The sequence below is a fragment of the Herpailurus yagouaroundi genome, unplaced genomic scaffold, assembly GCF_014898765.1.
Source record: "Herpailurus yagouaroundi ecotype Mexico unplaced genomic scaffold, PumYag 100, whole genome shotgun sequence".
NCBI classification, from domain to species: domain Eukaryota; kingdom Metazoa; phylum Chordata; class Mammalia; order Carnivora; family Felidae; genus Herpailurus; species Herpailurus yagouaroundi.
In genome coordinates this window covers 73996355-74015262 of record NW_024412391.1, presented here as the reverse complement: position 1 = coordinate 74015262, position 18908 = coordinate 73996355, and the positions used below count along the sequence as shown (strand labels likewise).

At 36.7% G+C, this 18908-nt stretch overlaps 1 protein-coding gene across 1 annotated transcript in view; it reads right to left on the bottom strand.

Moving 5' to 3' along the window:
- PCLO (piccolo presynaptic cytomatrix protein) overlaps positions 1–18908 on the bottom strand; it is a 417562-nt gene that overhangs the window by 50385 nt on the left and 348269 nt on the right. The window contains 2 exon segments of the mRNA XM_040472795.1: positions 1753–1894; positions 18504–18698. Coding sequence (XP_040328729.1) covers positions 1753–1894; positions 18504–18698 — 337 coding nt within the window.

Here is an 18908-nt window from a genome sequence, read left to right as displayed (position 1 = left end):
AGCGTCCAACTTCAGCTCAGGTCATGATCTCACAGTTTGGGAGTTCGAGCCCCGCGTCAGGCCCTGTGCTGACAGCTCGGAGCCTGGAGCCTGCTTCTGATTCTGTGTCTCCCTCTCTCTCTGCCCCTCCCCCGCTCATGCTCTGTCTCTCTCTCTCTCTCTCTCTCTCTCTCTCTCTCTCTCTCAAAAATGAATAAATGTTTAAAAAAAGTTAAAAAAAAGAAATAATTTCCAATAAAAAAAGAACTGATTAAACATAAATAACTATTGAGTCCATAGCCTAAGTATAAAAAAAAGGCAAAAGATATGGACAAGTGATCCAATAAATTTAAAATATTGAAGTTGGAAAAATATAACTTGCAAATCACAAAATAAACCCACCTCTTACTGTCCGAACCCATGTCCCCATTATTTTGCTTTTGTAAGTTGAGCCATTATCTAAATATTAGAACTATTCTGGAGACTAAAAGGAAAGATTTATGAAAACCTTGACATTAAAACAAAGAGAAATCGAATTTCTGCTCCCAGAAATGGCCACACTCAACGTGGAGAAAACGAAGGAGATCCTTTAACCAGGGTCCAGATCAGGGGTCTGCAAAGTCTGTAAAGGACCAGAGAGCAAATGTTTTGAATGGTCTCTGTTGCAACTGTACTCAAGTCGGCCTCTACAGTGCAGAAGTACCGGGCAACACGTAAGCGAATGGGTGTGGCTTCCAATAAAACTTTATTTGTGGACGCTGAAAGTTCAATTCGTATAATTGTCATGTGTCACAAAGTGCTATTCTTCTTCTCCTTCTCCTTTTTTCTAAACATTTAAAAATGCAAAGTTTTAGTTCACTGGCCTTACAAAACTAAGTGGCAGGCTAGATTCATCGGGACCTAGATCCTGGAGATGCATGACCCAAAGACGTTCTTGAGAACCCAGAAAACTAGTTGTCGGGGAGGAGAAGGAAAGGGCTGAGGTTGAGATTTTGATATTGAAACAGATATAACCTACATATGTGTCTTAGATACTGCTAATCTTTGCCACCTCCATGTCTAAACCCAGGGTGACGCGTTCTGAACACAACCTGTTTTCATTTTGCATTCGGTTTATGGTATCATCTTCTTGAGGCTTCACCTGTTACAAATGAACTTTAATCCAAGATTACCTGCTGGGGACCTATGCATTGCTCGATATTTGTTCTAGAAAATAGGAAAACGCTTCAAAATCTTCCATTTTAACTGTGGTAAGATTTATCATTGAAAAGTCTATATGAGGAACCCAATAGTTTACCTATTTCAAACATGATATATGAGCTTTTAAAATATGTTTAAATCTGCTTTGGTTCAAAGTCAATTAATCTAAGTTTATCTCAAATACCACTAACGTTTGTGTTTGGTCATTGTGTGATTAAAGCCTCAAGAAGCCACTAGTAGGGCTGGACTTAATTTAGTTACTATTTTAGCAGGTTTTTTTTTGTTTGTTTGTTTTGTTTTTGTTTTTGTTTTTACTGAGTACAGATTGTACTTATTAAACAGTCCCGGAAGTGACCAGCATTCATCCTTGGAATTAACTAAATGAATCCAACCTTTCCTGAACAGTCTCTTTTCTACGTAGGCACACACAGCTGAAGTGTTTCAGGGACAGTGACTCAGAACTGGATAATTATCTACTTATTTCCCGTTAAGTGTTAAGAAAAGCTTACTCATGATGCTGTTAACTTTGTAGTGGGGGGAAAAAAAAAGCAAGAAAGCATAAAACCCACTTACATCCTTGGAATAGGAAATAGATTAGTCTCCCCTGCAGTGCCGCTGCTTCCTTCACTGTCCACGCTGTACCCGCTGCCAAAGCTGCTGCCCGAGGAGCCGGTAGACACGGAGCTTTCTGCGGGGCGGTGATTGGTAGGCTTTGCTGCATGGTGTGGGAAGAGTCAACACCACAGTCAATCCATGAAACTCCCAGCGATCTCCAAATGCACAACTCTACGTTTTCTTCATTGACATGGATAACGACACAGCTCTAGCAAGAACTCCACACTTCTTCACCTGCCTTTCAATTTCTTTCCCTTAACCAATAACGTGCTGTGTTAACACTAAGTACTTGCATATTTTCATTGGAGATAAAGAAAAAAAAAAGCCCCTCAATGATGTCTAGACTTAAACCATCAGATGTTTTGAATGGGTTACATAGTAACTGTACCATGACTGTTATTATCGTTTCTACTTGTGGCTTATTTGTACAGTATTGCAATAATGACAAATAAGAATTTTGACTATTTCATGGAGAAAGGAGTTTAGAAAGACTTGGGTTGATAGAAATAGCAGGGTAAGGGAAAATTGCTTATTTTCCAGGTTAACCAATAATCTGTCTTTCTCCTGAGAAGTAAAGATGCAGAGTAAAACAGATGATTTCAAGAAGAGGTTGGAGAATTCTGTGCTTGTTTCTGTGTATCTCTCACAACTGTCTCTAGCGGGGTTGTAGATTTGAAGACCTTTGTTTTCCCTTCGGCATTTCTTCATTTATGATTGGGACTTGTTTCAAAAACTCCTTGCATTTGATCTTGTGGATACAGGAATCCTTATTCCCACAGAAACATTCTAATTTTGTGTTGTATAACGCAGTGGGAGCTTAGTACCAAGACTGTTAGTGGAGTTCTAGATTAGAAGAGTTTTGGGGGGGGGGGAAATTTTGATGCAAAAAATAAATAAATAAACAGAAGAGAAGGCAAGTGGTTCCTGTTTTATGGAGAGAAGATTTTCTAGGCAAATTTTAAAAATTATTATGTCTCCTGCCACATGGTCAGAATATAAGAGCATGAGCTTTGACCATACAGACAGGATTTGGAATCCTAGCTCATTCTGGAGTAAACTTAAAAGGTCTCAGCTTGTGCATTGGATAATAATGGGTCAGTAATGCATATCTCGACTCATAAGATTGTGACCATGAGGAGTGAAATGAAGCAGGACTTCGGTTACTTTCTCTCCCTCATCTTGTGATTTTATTTGCCATACCCCAACCTCTTCCTCAGGGTTTTCCTATCAATCGCTGCTCCCTAGTGTCTTTGAGTATACCTAGTCCCTGACAATGACTTTGCCTTGATTCACATTCTGAGGTAGAAAAATACTTAGAGTCTCTTTCTTCCGTAAATACATCCCCATTCAATCAGGAGTTTCTTAAGCAGTTGGATAGATCCACACTACTGGGTGAATTGTGGATACTCATGTAATGATTCTCAGATGCCTACATTTTTATTAAAGAGATGTACACAAACACAGTGACTCTCAATCTGGTGGGATTTTAGTCAAACCAATATATCCAAATGAAGTGAAAAATATAGACATTGTGAGGGAAACCTCTTGAGGACAGGAAATACACCATCAAGGTAACCAGGAACAAATCTTACAAAGGTTCTCCCCAATCACGACCACTTCTTCCATTTTGGGACAACAGATTCTCTAAAGCCATCAGAAGTTGTTATAATATATATTCCAGTGATAGCACTTTCTCAGAATAAGGAAATAAGGAAGAAATACTTGTCAATAATGTATCAGGCATCTATAAATTGGGAATAGCTATTTAGAAAAAGTCTTGAATATTGTTAAATAGCCAGTCACCAATGAATTAATAGTACCCAATAGAAGTAGATTTGAGAAAACAGAATGATAGTTACAATGCTTGATATTTTCTTCAACTTATGTAGAAGAAACCCAGATGGTGTATTTAGTGTGAACTTAGAACTTTTTAAAAGGGTAACAAAAAATATAAAGGATATAGGACTATGATATAAAGTTATGAACTTTTGTAAAGTAAATTAAACTGTATAGTCAACCACATGATGAGTCAGATTAGTCAACTGGTTGTAAACAAAGGAAAGCTGCCATACTTTTTGACTAGCATTATATAATCCAGTCGAGGCTATTATTAATATTTTTTTCAGTGTGATATTGAATGGAACACTTTAATTTCAACAACTGGAAAATCTCTATATACTATTTCCAAAACAAACCTTAATTAATATGCACTAATTTTTAAATCCATTTATTTTTACTAGATTAAAACAATTTTCAACCAAGAGCAATCTCACAATGTACCAAAATAGCTATTATAGCAAGACTGTCTTATTTACATTTCAAAATATTCAATCTTTTCTTTGTGAGCTTTGATTTTACCTGATGCAATTTCTAGTTCTATTCCTCTTCTGGGAAATTTGAGATGTGTACAGAACGTGAAACAACAAAATAAGAAGAAAGGAACAAGGCTAGAAATAAATTTAAGGAAAGAGTTTTTCATCTTGTCTAGGTGAATAGAAATCTCATTTGGAAAGCCTGTGCAAGTGCTGTAGATTTACATGCAAACAAATAATATTTTATAAGAAATATAAAAAGAAAGAAAACCAAATGTTGAGAACATATACATATATTGGAATAAGTCTAAGTCTACCGAACATATTTGCAAAACACAATTATGCGTAAGTTTGAGTCTAAAAACATTTCGGGCAGTTAGACATTAGGTGAATAATTTAATGAAATCGAGATGTTTGGCATTACCTTAACAACACACCTGGTGCTTTTATTCTTAACCTGGTAGGTAAGTGTAGGGTACAGAGAGTCTGACATTTGGTAGTTTCTAAAAATGAACTCAATGAAAAATGTAGAAGAGATCTCTGCTTTATACTGGGCTCTATCTACAGAGCATAAAATGCAGTCAACCATACAGAAATGCAGACGTTTTGATCAACGGGTACTAAGAATCCAAGTATTTTAATAATTCCTTATCAGATGCTTGAAAACAGTGAGTATATTTACTAATTTCTTTCTCTCAAAACAGTCTCCAAATAAAAATATATCAATTCTGTTACACTGAGCTAAACCTGCATTACCTGAAACATTTTGATGAATCAAGTGCTTTTACGATTTAATATCAGAGGCTAGAGCTTCTGTGATTTCAAGAAATCTCATGATTTTAGTCGCATTCTTTAGTTGGCCTCTCAAAGTCCTTTATCATCTGCTTCTTTCCAAATGTATCTCCCATCGTTCTCCTTTGTATGCTTTTCCTGGAAGCCCACTTAGACCACACACTCTGGCTCCCTTTGGTTTGGCTTTTTTTTTTTTTTCCTCCTGAGCAGTTGCTGGGCCCTTTCTCTTTGTTTGTTATGCTTTTCTCTGCCCGTCACTTTCTCATACCTAAATTATACTTGTCAGTAAAGGCCCAGCTCAGATTGCACCTGCTCCATGTATTTTCCTCATCTTCCCAACCAGAAGCGAACTCTTCTATATCCATACTCACAAAGCACAAGATCACAGGTCTGTTATTGGCAATTACCACTTTCTATCTTTGGCTGTATTTGTTACTTTCAGGATGTTGGAGGCTGAGCCTGTGTTTTCTCCATGGTAGCCTTCTTAAAAGCTTATGCTGGAACTATGCCGAGGCAACATTTGATGAAATAATAATGAAAAAATTAATAATTCTTTCCCTTAACTACATAACAACCATCTGAATGATTTAGTAGATATTTTACTTTTTATCCAGCTGTGTGCTCTATGCAAATCATAAATCTCTTACGAACTGCACCGCTTAATGTGGGAGGATTTTTTCCTCCATGTTTTGTCAAGGAAACTTTGGGCAATGCAATTTTTTTTGTAGCTTTAGAAACAGAGATGCAAATTAATCTATCGTGCTGTATATAGAAAAACACAATCACTCAACTAGATGTTTGTTTTTCCAATCCTTCCAAAAGTGGCTTCATTGAAAGAAATATTTAATGATAAGATTCTAAACACGGGAGCACGAAGTTTGGTGAATTTCAAAGAAAGAGTTCATAACAGAACACGGCTATTTTATCAATGTATTTAGGTTGGGAACCACCAGAGGGTGTTATCACAGACATTAGTACTTATGCTGGTTCTACTAAATCTCGATGTACAGACAGCTGGAGAATTCTGGTTTCTGTTTAAATATAAATATATTTTAAACCAATGCCATTTTTAAATAATATTTTAGAATATGAAAACAAATATGACTTTCCATAGTTTTATGATTTCAAAATGAACAATTTGAAAACATTCTACCTTTGCTTTCTTCTTCTCTTTTAATCAGCGTGTCAGAGAGCATGGACCTATTATGCTTGACTATATTATGTGCCTGTGTCTTACATATGAGAGATGTTTATTTTACAGAGGAACTGAGATTTATTTAATAAAATGGATATCTGGAGCCTACATTTTTGTGCCTACTGTCTTTTTAAACTCCAAATTTCACTGTCAAGTACCAACAAGGAGAAAGAAAGTACCACATAAACAGATGATGGAATAAGCCCACTCCTGTGAGAAGGTTCCTGTACCCTAGAGGAATAAATCCTAGAGTTTTAAATCATTTCTGCTATTCAGTTATTGAGGGGGCATTTCAACTAAACATATTTTATCTTCTGTGAGGCAGTTCAATCTGTTTTAAATTATTTTTTGACCTCTTCATTTTCTTCAGATGCTAGATGGTTAGACATCATTTTGTTTTATTACTCCACTGTGGCTAACCTTAATTAAACCTGGTAGTGTTTTTTTTACTACACATCTGTCTTCAATTAGTTTGCTCTGTTGGTGGGCCCCCCCCCCCCCCTTCAACTATACCTAAAAATGCAGAACTATCACTGTACCTACCACACGATGGCAGCACTGTGCTCACAGTCCGTGGATCAGAATTGTAGCCTTGACTTTATAGAATTATGGACCCAAGGAAATTAAAAAGCTGGTAAGGACTGTAGAGATAGCCCCCTCCAGAACCATCATTGCGCCTTCAGAAAACCTAAGCCCTGAAAAGATTGATTTGTTCCACGTCACACACTAATTAATGAGAGAAAAAGAGTAAAAACTAAAAAGGGATAATCCACTTTTCTATCATATTCAATTGTCTCAGGCTGAGGTTGTGAGCTCCCTGCCTACCTCAGGGTCAGTGTTTGGGATGCAGTAGATTGCCTTGCTGCCTGTGATGTTCTGTCACTGGTTTTATGTCCTTGGTCCAACTCACATTTATATCCAAATATTTTAGGAATTATTTCTAATGGTAGTCTAGAATTTCCCAAATTACTTGGTTGACACAGTATTAATATTATCTTCATAGATATAGTCTATAGGATGTGTGGAGTTAAGAGAACACAGTCAATAGTTATTTTGTTTTTTCCAGCAGTTTAATGACGGAACTGACGTATTTAGAGTGCATATAGTGCACTTTTGCTAGCTTTACCTTGGCGGGACATTAGTTTAGTGACCTTTTCTACTTTCTCCCCATTGCCTATCTTTTGCTCTATTTCTCTATCTATTATTATTGCTGTTGTTTTTCTGATTATTTTTACTAACGAGATTTTGCAGTTTTATCTCATTCGTTGCTTTGCTTTGCATGTGAACCTAAAAAGGTCAGGTTTTAAGTTCCATTGTTACCAGCATTATTTGTTAGGTTTTCCCTTGAATTAGGTCCAGTCACATTTTTTATGTTCCCTATGACAGATTAGGAGTATTAAGATGACACGTGGCATTGTACAAGGAGTTTAGAAATTTAATATTTAAAAAAAATTTTTTTTCAACGTTTATTTATTTTTGGGACAGAGAGAGACAGAGCATGAACGGGGGAGGGGCAGAGAGAGAGGGAGACACAGAATCGGAAACAGGCTCCAGGTTCTGAGCCATCAGCCCAGAGCCCGACGCGGGGCTCGAACTCACGGACCGCGAGATCGTGACCTGGCTGAAGTCGGACGCTTAACCGACTGCGCCACCCAGGCGCCCCAGAAATTTAATATTTTTAATGTTACCTCAGTATATTCATTATCTGATTTGGAAAAATTCTAAAGAACCCAGCCCCCACCCCAAATGGGATAGGTAGTTTCAATGCAGCTATTTGTAGGAGCTTCCACATATTTCCAAGTTACAAGTTCTTACAAATGAAAGTGCTGAAAATGGATAACTCAGACTTCTTTGGGTCATTTCTTTAAAATGACAGAATACTGATATATAACAAACCATGAAAAATGGAATGTTTTCCTTAAAAAAAATCACAGTCTGTCCCTTAAGATAGTCCATATTCACTTAGTATCTTCTTTCAGAGAGGAAGGAGATGTGATGCCTCTTATCTATTAAGTCCCAGGAAAGATAGTAAAGCTTAGTCATGTTTGCCCTCTTCCTTCTCCACCCATATTGGCCTTATGACTGGATTTCCAAGACATTTCAATATAATCAATTCAGTCTGTTTTTAGCTAATGCTATCAGTAATTTGCAGGTGTTTTCCATACTTACTAATCATTCATTCTCTAGCATTAATAGGATTAACGATTACTTCTGGAAACAGAAGTATAGTATGTAACTTCAATATAACAGGTGTTTGGAAATGAGAGTAAAGCTCAGCTAATAACATCACAGGATTTTTTTCTTACATAAATATATGTGATGGCTTAGCAGGCTATAGCTTTTGTATTTTTGCTAGAATGTTGCCTTTTGAGTGTGTCTTCCTTTTATAAGGTTTTTGGCTCAGAACTAGTTTTAGAAGAAATAAAATATTTAACTGTTTAATATTTAAATTAAATACATTAAATTCACATCAACTTTTTAATATTTAAAATGAGTACAATTCAAGTGAGGACCAAAATATCCTAGTAAATAATGGAAAAATGTTCAATCAAGATATCATAAATGAAAATTTTAAAAATTACTTGACCTGTAATAAATTTAGGCTATAATTCTAGCTGTGTCCGTAGAGATGGAATCGACAAAGAAATTATTAACTACCAAGTTTTGGTTTTGCGCTAAAATATGCTAACATAATTGTTATGTTTTTTTATCTTTAAAAAATCATATTTGGAAAGGAGAATTATATTTGGGAAAGATTCAAGATCTGAATTAAGTTCTCAAGAGCAACTCTTAATTTTTCAATATCCATTTAATTCTGCTTTGAAACGCCAATATTCTCTCTCTCACAGTTGGCTTGCAAAACATGCAGGATTGTTTGAGTGGAAAGTAATTGAAAAATAATTAGTTTTGAAAATGTTCTTATATAATCCTCAAATTGATAACTTAGCTCATGAATACTTAGATAACAAGAATATCATCTTTATATGGAATCCAAATAGTTTGATTTATATAAAACTTTTGCCTAAAGCAGTCTGATTTATATGACTAACGTTACAACAAACACTATTGTTTTGTATATCATTCAAATGTAGTCAATAAGCCATAGAATAAAGAGGAGTTTGGAGAATTATTTGATCAATGCATATCTAGTCCTATGGGAACTAACCTCTCTAGTTAATTTCATTACCTTCTCTCTACCTTCTCCAAATAGATCATTTTCAAATACTTTCTTTCCTCCCTACAGTTAGCTATATCCCAGCAGACTGTAAAGGTTATTAGTGAGAATGAGAGCCAGGACAAATAAAAATGTAATTAATTATAGTTCCAGATGTTTCTAAACACAAGGATGTTTGGTTGAATATAAACTTAAGTCAATGACTATGCAATTTTTTCTTTTTCAATCTCATTTGAGCCAAACTCATGCTTTTTTCATTCTTCATAATTCTTCCCAGATATCTAACTGGTTATTCAATAAATATTACTAGGAATGGGGGATTTCCGGGGATAGTTATTTTCATCTGTTTTGTTCACTGTAGTATCACTAACACTTTGGAGAGGTTCTGGAACATAACATTCATTTAAAAAAGTATATATGAGTGTGCATAAATGATGTAATATATATATATAATTCAATTAATATTTTCTACAAATGATAAATATTTTCAGAATTCTTTTTTAACTTTAATTATTTAAAAACACATTAAATCCTTGAAAATTAAGAATCAAGAAATACGTTAAGAGATAAAGAACTTAATTTTTTTCTCAAATTTGTGTCAAATTTGAATCAAAATTGATCATCTTCAGTTTTCCTGACACCAACAAAATTAATTTTTCTAAGACCAGTAATATAGATGATACAAAAGAAGATAAAAGGAAACAATTTATAAACAATTGTTCCAATAAACTTTTTGTTTGAGATAAGGATGCGAATAAAATTTAATCTACCTGTGTAATACTCCCTCCAACTCTACCTTAGGTTAGCAACAGCTTGATTAAAGGCAACTTACCAGCAAATTTTGAAAGTAGGAAGTAACAAATATGGATATACATTCATAATTTAACTGAAATCAAGCTCAATAAAATAGTGTAAATATAAAATGAAAAATTGTCATATGTCAATCTTAATTATAAATTAACATAAGTGACAAAGGAAAGAAGGGATTCTGAAGTATAAGAGATATAAAGTATAGAAAATTCAGAGACAAATATGATAATTCTCTTTTAGAAGCAAACTCCAGTCACCCACTATCTTTGGCTCCTGGAAAAATGATGATTCTGCATAGGGATAGATCAGTGGCTCTTAAACGTTTTGATCCCAAGAGTGCTTTTACATTCTTAAAAAATATTTAAGTTCTCAAAGAACTTAATTTTATTTGAATTATATCTATCAATATTTATCATATTCAAAATAAAGAAAACTTTAAAAGAAACAGTAGACAGGCACATATTCTATTAGCCTTCAAAACCATGATGTCGTCATATCTCATGTAAATGCAGGAAAACCCCACAGTTACATGAGAAAGAATGAGAGGGAAAAAGACAAATAACATTTAATATTCTTGTATTTGACCTTGTAACCCCCTGAAAGTGCCCCTAGGACACACATGGTGAAATCATTGGTCTAGATCTGCCATAAGAAACATGAAGTACAAACCATGAAAATGAGAATAACCCAATTAGCATCAGCTATTTTTGACAGTCATCTTAAACCACTATGCACATGGCAATTATTCTACGGTAACTTTCATTTTTTATTTTATGCTTCTACTGAAAAATACCAAGCCTTTAGGAGAGTGAGCCTTTCCTAAGAAGATTTATTCTTTTTATCCTCTCTAGCTTTGGAACTTGTTCAATCCAGAACTTCACAACTGTACAGAGTAGGAATGAATTAAAAACTATAGCTATCAAAAAATGATGCTTGTCTGTTACATTTTTGCCTAAAAAGAAACCTTTATGGTATGCAGAACCCTACAATAAATAATGATATTTTGCAGGCATAAAATTATGCACATTCTTCCAAAAAACGTTTTCTCTACATGAAGTCTTTAATTTTCTGGTACGTTGATAGTTGGATGAAGCCAAAAGAATGATTCAATAGCTATTTACTTTATGAAATGTCCTCAGTAGTGAGAATGCTCTACAACAAACTAAAAATATGTAATAGATACATAGAGAAAAAAGTTTCAAATATATATATAAATATATTAATATATTTACCCACTTTTTATACCTCTTTGTATAGATTCCAAATTCATTTTATATCAAGAGTTGGATAAAATTATGTGACCTATAGAACTTCAAATAATGTGGTTTTGAGTTTGAAATACATTCATGAGGAAAAGTGGATTTTGTTCCTGTGCTCTTTCAAGAATAAATATAGCAGAGGGGCTCAGTCGGTTCAGCATCCGACTTTGGCTCAGGTCATAATCTCATGATTTGCGCACTCAAGCCAGCATCAGGCTCTCTGCTGTCAGCACAGAGCTGGCTTTGGATCCTCTGTTCCCCTTTCTATTGGCCCCTACCCTGTCTTTTCTCTCTCTCTGAAATAAACATTAAAAAAAAAAAGAATAAATATGGCAGAAATTATAACCCTATGTTTTTCTTATGTTTTTTTTAAAAAGGGTCCCATGCTCCCGATTTTACTATTTCCTTCTTAAACATTTATGTTTTTGTTTGATTTGTAATATCAATATTTTGATGAGATACTGTTCAAGTTACTAATTTAATTAATTTTTATCCTTCAGTATCTTTACAGAAATCTTTGCCTTTCAGTATCTTAAAATACACTGAGGTATAAAGCTATGGTTATCTACATTAATCCTATTCACACATCTAAACGACTCAACACCCCAATCAAAATTCTGCATTTCTGATACAGTATGTTTTCATTTAAAATCAGTAAGTATTTCTTTTGGCTCCTCAAGGATTAATTGTATATTTACATATTCAACACAGCAATGAAATAAAAAGAAAAGAGGGTATTTCCAGAGTCTGGCTCAGTACACATTCCTTTCATCCTATCCCATTCACTAATTCCACCCCCCACTTCCCAATTATCTTGCACAATGGAGAATGGGTGAAAGCTCATGGTTTTAGATAACGTAATACATGCGGATGAAAAGTGGAAAAAAACCAAGTAATTCATGGATAGGTATCTGGATTTAGGCAAGACTGTCACGTAGCCAGATGGTGCTTTGGCATTCCTCTGCCTCTCCTTAGGTGGCATTTCCCGTGGTTCCACGATCCCTCCTACCCAGGTGATAACACCCCCAGCCCCATGCTCATATTGTACCCTCTGTCCAAGGTCCCGCACTGTGTCCCCATCAGCCTTCTCATGCTTCATGCTTCTCATTTCTTTCCTCCATCAGCATTTACTTGCCTGTCTCATTTCCTCAGGGTCCTGCTCCCTGGTGGTAATTTGATAAATTAACTTTTTGAAAACAATTTCTTCAAGCCTAAGTAGTTTGCATTTAAAAAATTAAGTTTAACTTTGTTAAAGATGTGTCATAAGTAGCATTTAAGGGACTGTGGCATGTTACAATTAGATCATGTATTATTAGTCACATCCAATTATATAGGCCCAGAGCTATATCATTTGACTAAGGTGCAGCAGTACTGAAATTAAGTTTGATACCTAGATGGGCCATTTGGTCTTGGAATTCATGGCAGATGAAATGGACATATAAATCCCCAGTGTGAACCAGACATGTGGATGGCTCAGTGCAGATCCATAGCAATTACTGGAAAAGAACAAAAGTGCCCAGTGATGGTAGATCAGCGGATTCATCTTTGTGAATAAATATCCATAACCAAGAGACCGTGTCTCATGGTCAGGGCTGTACATTTACTCTCTGTGACTTTGCATGTATAGCAGAGAGATTTCTGGCAATAAATGTCAAATAACTACTGAAAGAGTTGAAAATGCATCATCAATCATTCTATGAAAATCTGGCATCTCTTAAATAAAATAAAACTTTAGAAGAGCATTTTGATCTTTACAGACAACAAGGAAAACCCTCACCCCCAGAGAAATAAGCACAGAACTTTGAAAGCTGAAACTATACAATTTGATCCCCTCAGATTTTGGTGGATGTTTGCTGTGTTCACATCATTACAGTTTCAATTTTGTTTCCATTGTAAACTACCCAAGGTTGTATTTCAGCTTTTTTACATGAACACATTGAAATGAGGAATGCAAATCTGTTTTTATTAACCTCTTACATACGTGAATGAAGACTTCACTTCCCAATGAACTCACTTTGATTTCTCTTCTGATTTCTCCTTGACTTCCTTTTGGACCCTGTCCTTCCCAGACACAGAGAATGCTAAATTCTTTCTGACCAAGAGGAATCATCAACCTCCAGTCAGAAGAGAATGGGACACTGATTAACTACCACCTTCTGTAACCAACAATCCCTTCTACTCCCAGTGCCCACCCAGCTTCCCAGCCCAGCCACCCCCTGCCACTTGCCCAAGAGAGCACCTCCCACAGAGCGATGGCTTACAAAGAGTTCACCACGGCAACGTGCAGATATGAAACTCTTCTTTGACAGCTGCCGAAAGTGAGCCTGACTGAAAGCGGGGTTTGCAGCAGTGAGGTCTGTGGAAGTAGGTTTCAGGCTATTCGCCTAGAACTCAGCCACACTTACGAATGCTTAATCTTAATTCCCTTGCACAATTTACTCCATGGTTCGTCTGCTCCCCTAACCTCTCCAACCGATTCCAGTGGCCCTTAACTCATTGCCCGGGGTGGAGGGACATTTCTCCTCAGCCTGTAGTACTGGTTCTAAAGTTACAACTCACCTAAAATCTTAGTAGCATGCAAAAATAGCTCGGAAATTTCAAAATGCACTTAAAATGTGATATATTTGGGGTCAACTAAGTTCATGTTTAAGGTTTAAGGAATGCTTCCATTTGTTTTAGTTTGAGCATGGTTTAGAGAAAACTGTTTTCTAAAACTCTGCTCTTTGGTTGCTCCCACCTTCTGAAATGGCACAGCTTGAGTTCAGCCAAACCAACTGGCTTGGAAAAAAAAAAAAAACATTTGCAGGGATTTCTAAACACAAAAGAGTTGTTTAGGCATCAGGATTATCTGGCGCAATCTGTCTAATCTTTCTCTTCAGGGTTCCCAGCGTGCACCTAAACCCCGGAGGGAGAAAGTTCTCTCTGGCTCACTCCATAATTCTTTCTTGACCCATATTTTATGCTACTCCAAGCAAAAATCTGCTGAGAGGCTCACAAAAAAAAAAATATATATATATATATACACACACACACACACACACACACACACACACACACACACACATATATTTGAACGGCTCTTTAGGGACGATTTTGTCACCCTTGATAGAAACGATTACAGATGTACACCGAGCCTTACAGACTCTGCTTACTGCCACACTGGGCTTATGCATGACAGGGTTTTATTTCCTTGTTTGTGGCAGCTTCACTCTCTGCCTTCAGAAAAGAGGGTCATATAGGTACAGTAAGTCTAAATTGTACTCTGCCATCATTTCTAGCAAACTCTAATCGTTTGTAAGAAGTGGAACAATAAATAACATATATGTAAATGACAATTGTTTTATTGAAAGAAGAGTTTGATTTCAAAGGAGACAAAGTATTAAAAAAGCAAAGGTTGAGGCCTCGTAGCAAGGGTCAGGTTGCCAATTCTAGGAATTTCTGGGTGTGTATTCTACCCGTGATCCTAGCCATCTCTCTGACTGCTCACTCAGAAGAAAGGGATAAGGTGATCTTCGGTGAAGACCTCATCTACTGGGTGTGATCAAATGAGAAGATGGCTGATCACATACTTGGTATAATGTGAAGAACTATTCAAATGAAGGGCAGGATTATCAGAAAGCCGATGGGACTATATGGACTCCATTGTGAGGTTTGAAATGGAAGGCTTTTATCTGAACACTTAAAATTAATAATACTTATGTATGCGGTTAGAGAATAGGAACCCGTTGGCTCTTTGTACGTTTACATCTCAGACCAGTTTTTCTAAGCTTTCAACTAATGGCACAGCATTTTATATAATTTGATCCTATAGCATGTTTACCACTAGTTGTTTGGCAAAATGCATGGCTGAATTATATTCTTGGTGCACTTATGGTAGCAGGGAAATAATTATGTTTCACAAAATAGACACTGTCTTTATCGTCTGCTAATACAAAATTAAACAAGAAATGTTCACCACGGCATGTTATCTTGATTATTTCAGTACAGAATGACTTCAGTATTCAGTCACGGCACCTTAAATGTATATGAATATCTGTTACAGCATTATTCAAATAAAGGGAACTAAAAGCATTTTGCTATAGATTTTAACCATATCTAGAAAAAACTCAGACAAAATATTCTATAGCAATACTTATATCATGATCATTAAAAATAGAGTGTGAGATAAGGGAAGCATTTGACTACTGTGACCTTTATCATTATGGACTATCTGAAGTAAGAAAATGAGTAACATTAAGAAATCCACTGAACTTATCTGATGGAAGAAAAAGTCACAGGTGGGATTTTAAGTACTTTTGGAAAGTACTGGTAAGCTAAGTAGAAAAGGGTAACCGTGCAGAGGTGATAATCACCAGGCTAATTTAGAAAACATCACTATGTTTTATGCCACAGGTACTTTCCACTGTCCCAAAATATCTGGTTCGTTGGAACAAGAACCTATTATAAATTTTGGTTTTCAGAGAATAAAGAGGAATGCAATAGGAAAGTATAAGGCTTGATTTTAATTTGGTGACAAGTAGAGAATCATAAAATCAAGTACTTTAGGGCTAGAAGGGACATAACGGGGCACTAGTATCCTATTAAAAAAAACCCTTCATTTTATCAATGTTTTTGAACTAAATTCAAAGACAATTTTATAATCATCCTCATTTGATTTTTGTCACTGGCAGTAGCACTCTTTCTTGGGAAAAACTGCAGGAATGCTGGGGTCAAGTTAGGGATGGATGCAAACTTGCTTTCCTTTCTGAACACAGCTATTGCAATCAAGTTTACATACACCCACCCCCCCAGAGCGAGGGCTCATGGGATTTGTCTTCCTCCAAACAGAAACCTGAGAAGACGGCAGAGTAGATCAGATGTTCGAGCAAGACATAGCAGAAGTATCACTGAGCAGCCCAGCCCTTATCACTTACTTACATGTTTATGTACGCTTGGTGCTTATTTGGCAGTAATTTTCCATCTAGCTAATAATGTTTCAGACATAAAACTTTGTTCTCCTCCCCACATGGTCTATCATTAGAGATCTCACTAGCAATGGAACAAGAACTATAAATACTCTATTGCAAGGAATCAAATGAGAAAGCAAAAACTGACACACTCATTTTAAGCTGCATCATATAACAATGGCTCAGAACCCAGTAGTTTATGAATGAAATAAAGATACTTTATTTATTACACAGGCACTTGGATATTCACATGCCCAACACATCTGATACACTTAACAACTATGGAAACATGAGTGGAAAATCTCTGTTTGTAGGATCAAGAGAGAACTTTCACCATGTAAAGGTGAATTAGTGCATTAACAATTTTTCCCTTACTTTCCTCTAAGAATTTCCAAAATCCACTGAATGTTTAAAAAGTTACACTTGAAATAATATGCAACAGACACTGATCTACATTCCAACTGGTATGCTAGTTCGAATTTTGAGCAGTTTAAACTTTTATCACAATGCAACATATTTATAGTCATGCTTGAACAGATTAGGTTAGTAGCATGCATTCCATTCTGCAATATGAATATTGTTAATCTATTTCCCAACAGAAGTCAAAAGATGCCCAGTGCATAGAAAAATACAAATCACCGTAGTCAATATATCATGGGACTGATTTTGGGACTTACACAGCGACGAGGAAGTCCTGAAATGCCATGCCCACAAAAGCACATTAAAAAGGGGATAAACATATTTTATCAGACAATGTCTAAAAATTAAAAGAGGAAGGCTTTAAATTTGGGGGATGTTCTCGCTGTGTGCTTTGAATAGCGCCTTTCTGCTCACCTCCTTCTGGCTTGACTGGTCCATCAGACATCACCTTCCTGAGGGCTAGCTGGCTTTGGTCTTGGTTGCCATTGGCTGGTGGAGGCAGATTATCAGACTGAGTTCTTTGAATGGGGAGGATTCCTGCTATGCTGTGTCTGTGCTGCTTCCTGGCATGATTAGACTGACCGCTTTTATGTGCTGCTGTGGCAGTGTGGGTGAAATGGAAACCCAGAGTATGTATCCTCAGATGGAACCAGCTTAAATGTTACTCATGCAAACAGAAGTGATCTTTTGCTCTCTTTAAATAAGGTGGGTTTTCAAATGCCAAAATGACACCACATGCATAGCACTAAAGGGGTTAAAACTGGCTGTTTCTTTGGAAATGAAGACTTTGGGACGTGGGGATAACATCAGTCTATGTTCATTGCCTGGCTGATGTCTCTTGGAAGGAACAGTGCACCTCCATTTGTAAAATCTCTGTTCTTACTAAGTTTTGATATATCAGTTGACTACATTTTCATAAATTAAATGAAAATACAGCAGTTAAGATGGGTGGATTGTTATTCTTTAATTGATATCTTGACTGTCCTAGGATCCCCAATGGCTAGGAAAAAAGTAACCAATAAATTCGCTGTTATCATACACAAAGTGTGATCCAACGAAATGGACCCCAGTGTGTTCCTTAAGGAGGTCACACTGCCTCATCACATATGTTTATACATATATTAATATTATGTAATTTTTTGGAAATATGAGACATGATTTTCTTCACAGATTTTTTTTTTTTTTTTTTTTTTTGTCAAACGATTAGCAAGTGTCTCACATGGAAAGCTACAATACTTCATGTGCATAATTCATTAAGGTATTTAAGCTTGAAGTGCCTTTTCCCCCTCCAGGTTCAAGAATTTGCCTGCTGGTGGTATTACTCTTCTGCCCCCAATTTTGGAATGTTTTCAGAGAATCTCACTTCCAATCTGCTCTAACTGCTCGGGTGTGTGCTTTTTTTGGTGTAATACCTGGAAAACTGGCAGTCACGTGTGCTTATAATTCCTGTACTCGAAAGGATATTTAAAGTGCACACACAAAGGACACACAACACTGCGTTGTCTGCAAACATCACGGACACAGCTACCAAGTACTATGAGCCAGGTTGGATGGATGGTGGAGACAAAGGGGAAACAGCCAGTTTTATTGCGGTCCACATCAATTAAAAAAAAAAAAAACTTAAATAAGAGAGAGAGCATATATATGTATCGGTACTGTCCTTACACAGACAAAGGGACAGAGAACGGAGTGAGCGGGGTGTGCCAAAACACAGAAAGCAGACAGGGAAGGACAGCAGGGAAGGAAGGCAACAGATGAACATTAAGCTGCCATGCTGAGGAATTTATTTGCGTCTTTTACTTGGTTGCAGGCGGAGCTGTTGCACTGCGGCTTCGGCAGCGGCTATGGCAGCCCCTGCATCTTCCAGGTGGGTCTGGGTGACGCTGGTTTTGCTCTGGCTGCGAGACGGTCCGTGAGAGCGGAGGTGACCTTCGGAGGAGGATTTCGAGCTACCAGGACTACTGTGGGATTTCTCAATGGTGGGAACCTGCATGTCTGGTTACAAAAGGGTGAAACAGAGTTAACGGGGCTCCAGCATTCCTCCCACCGAGCCCGGCCTCACGTCATTTGCAACTGTCTAAGATTTATGTTAATGCCGCTGCCTGTTGGGCTTACTTATGCGACTGCTCCCTACTCGGCAATGTGATTAAACATTTGGGAAGCCGTGTGGGGGAGGGGAGTCAAGAGGATGATAATGTTGAGAAG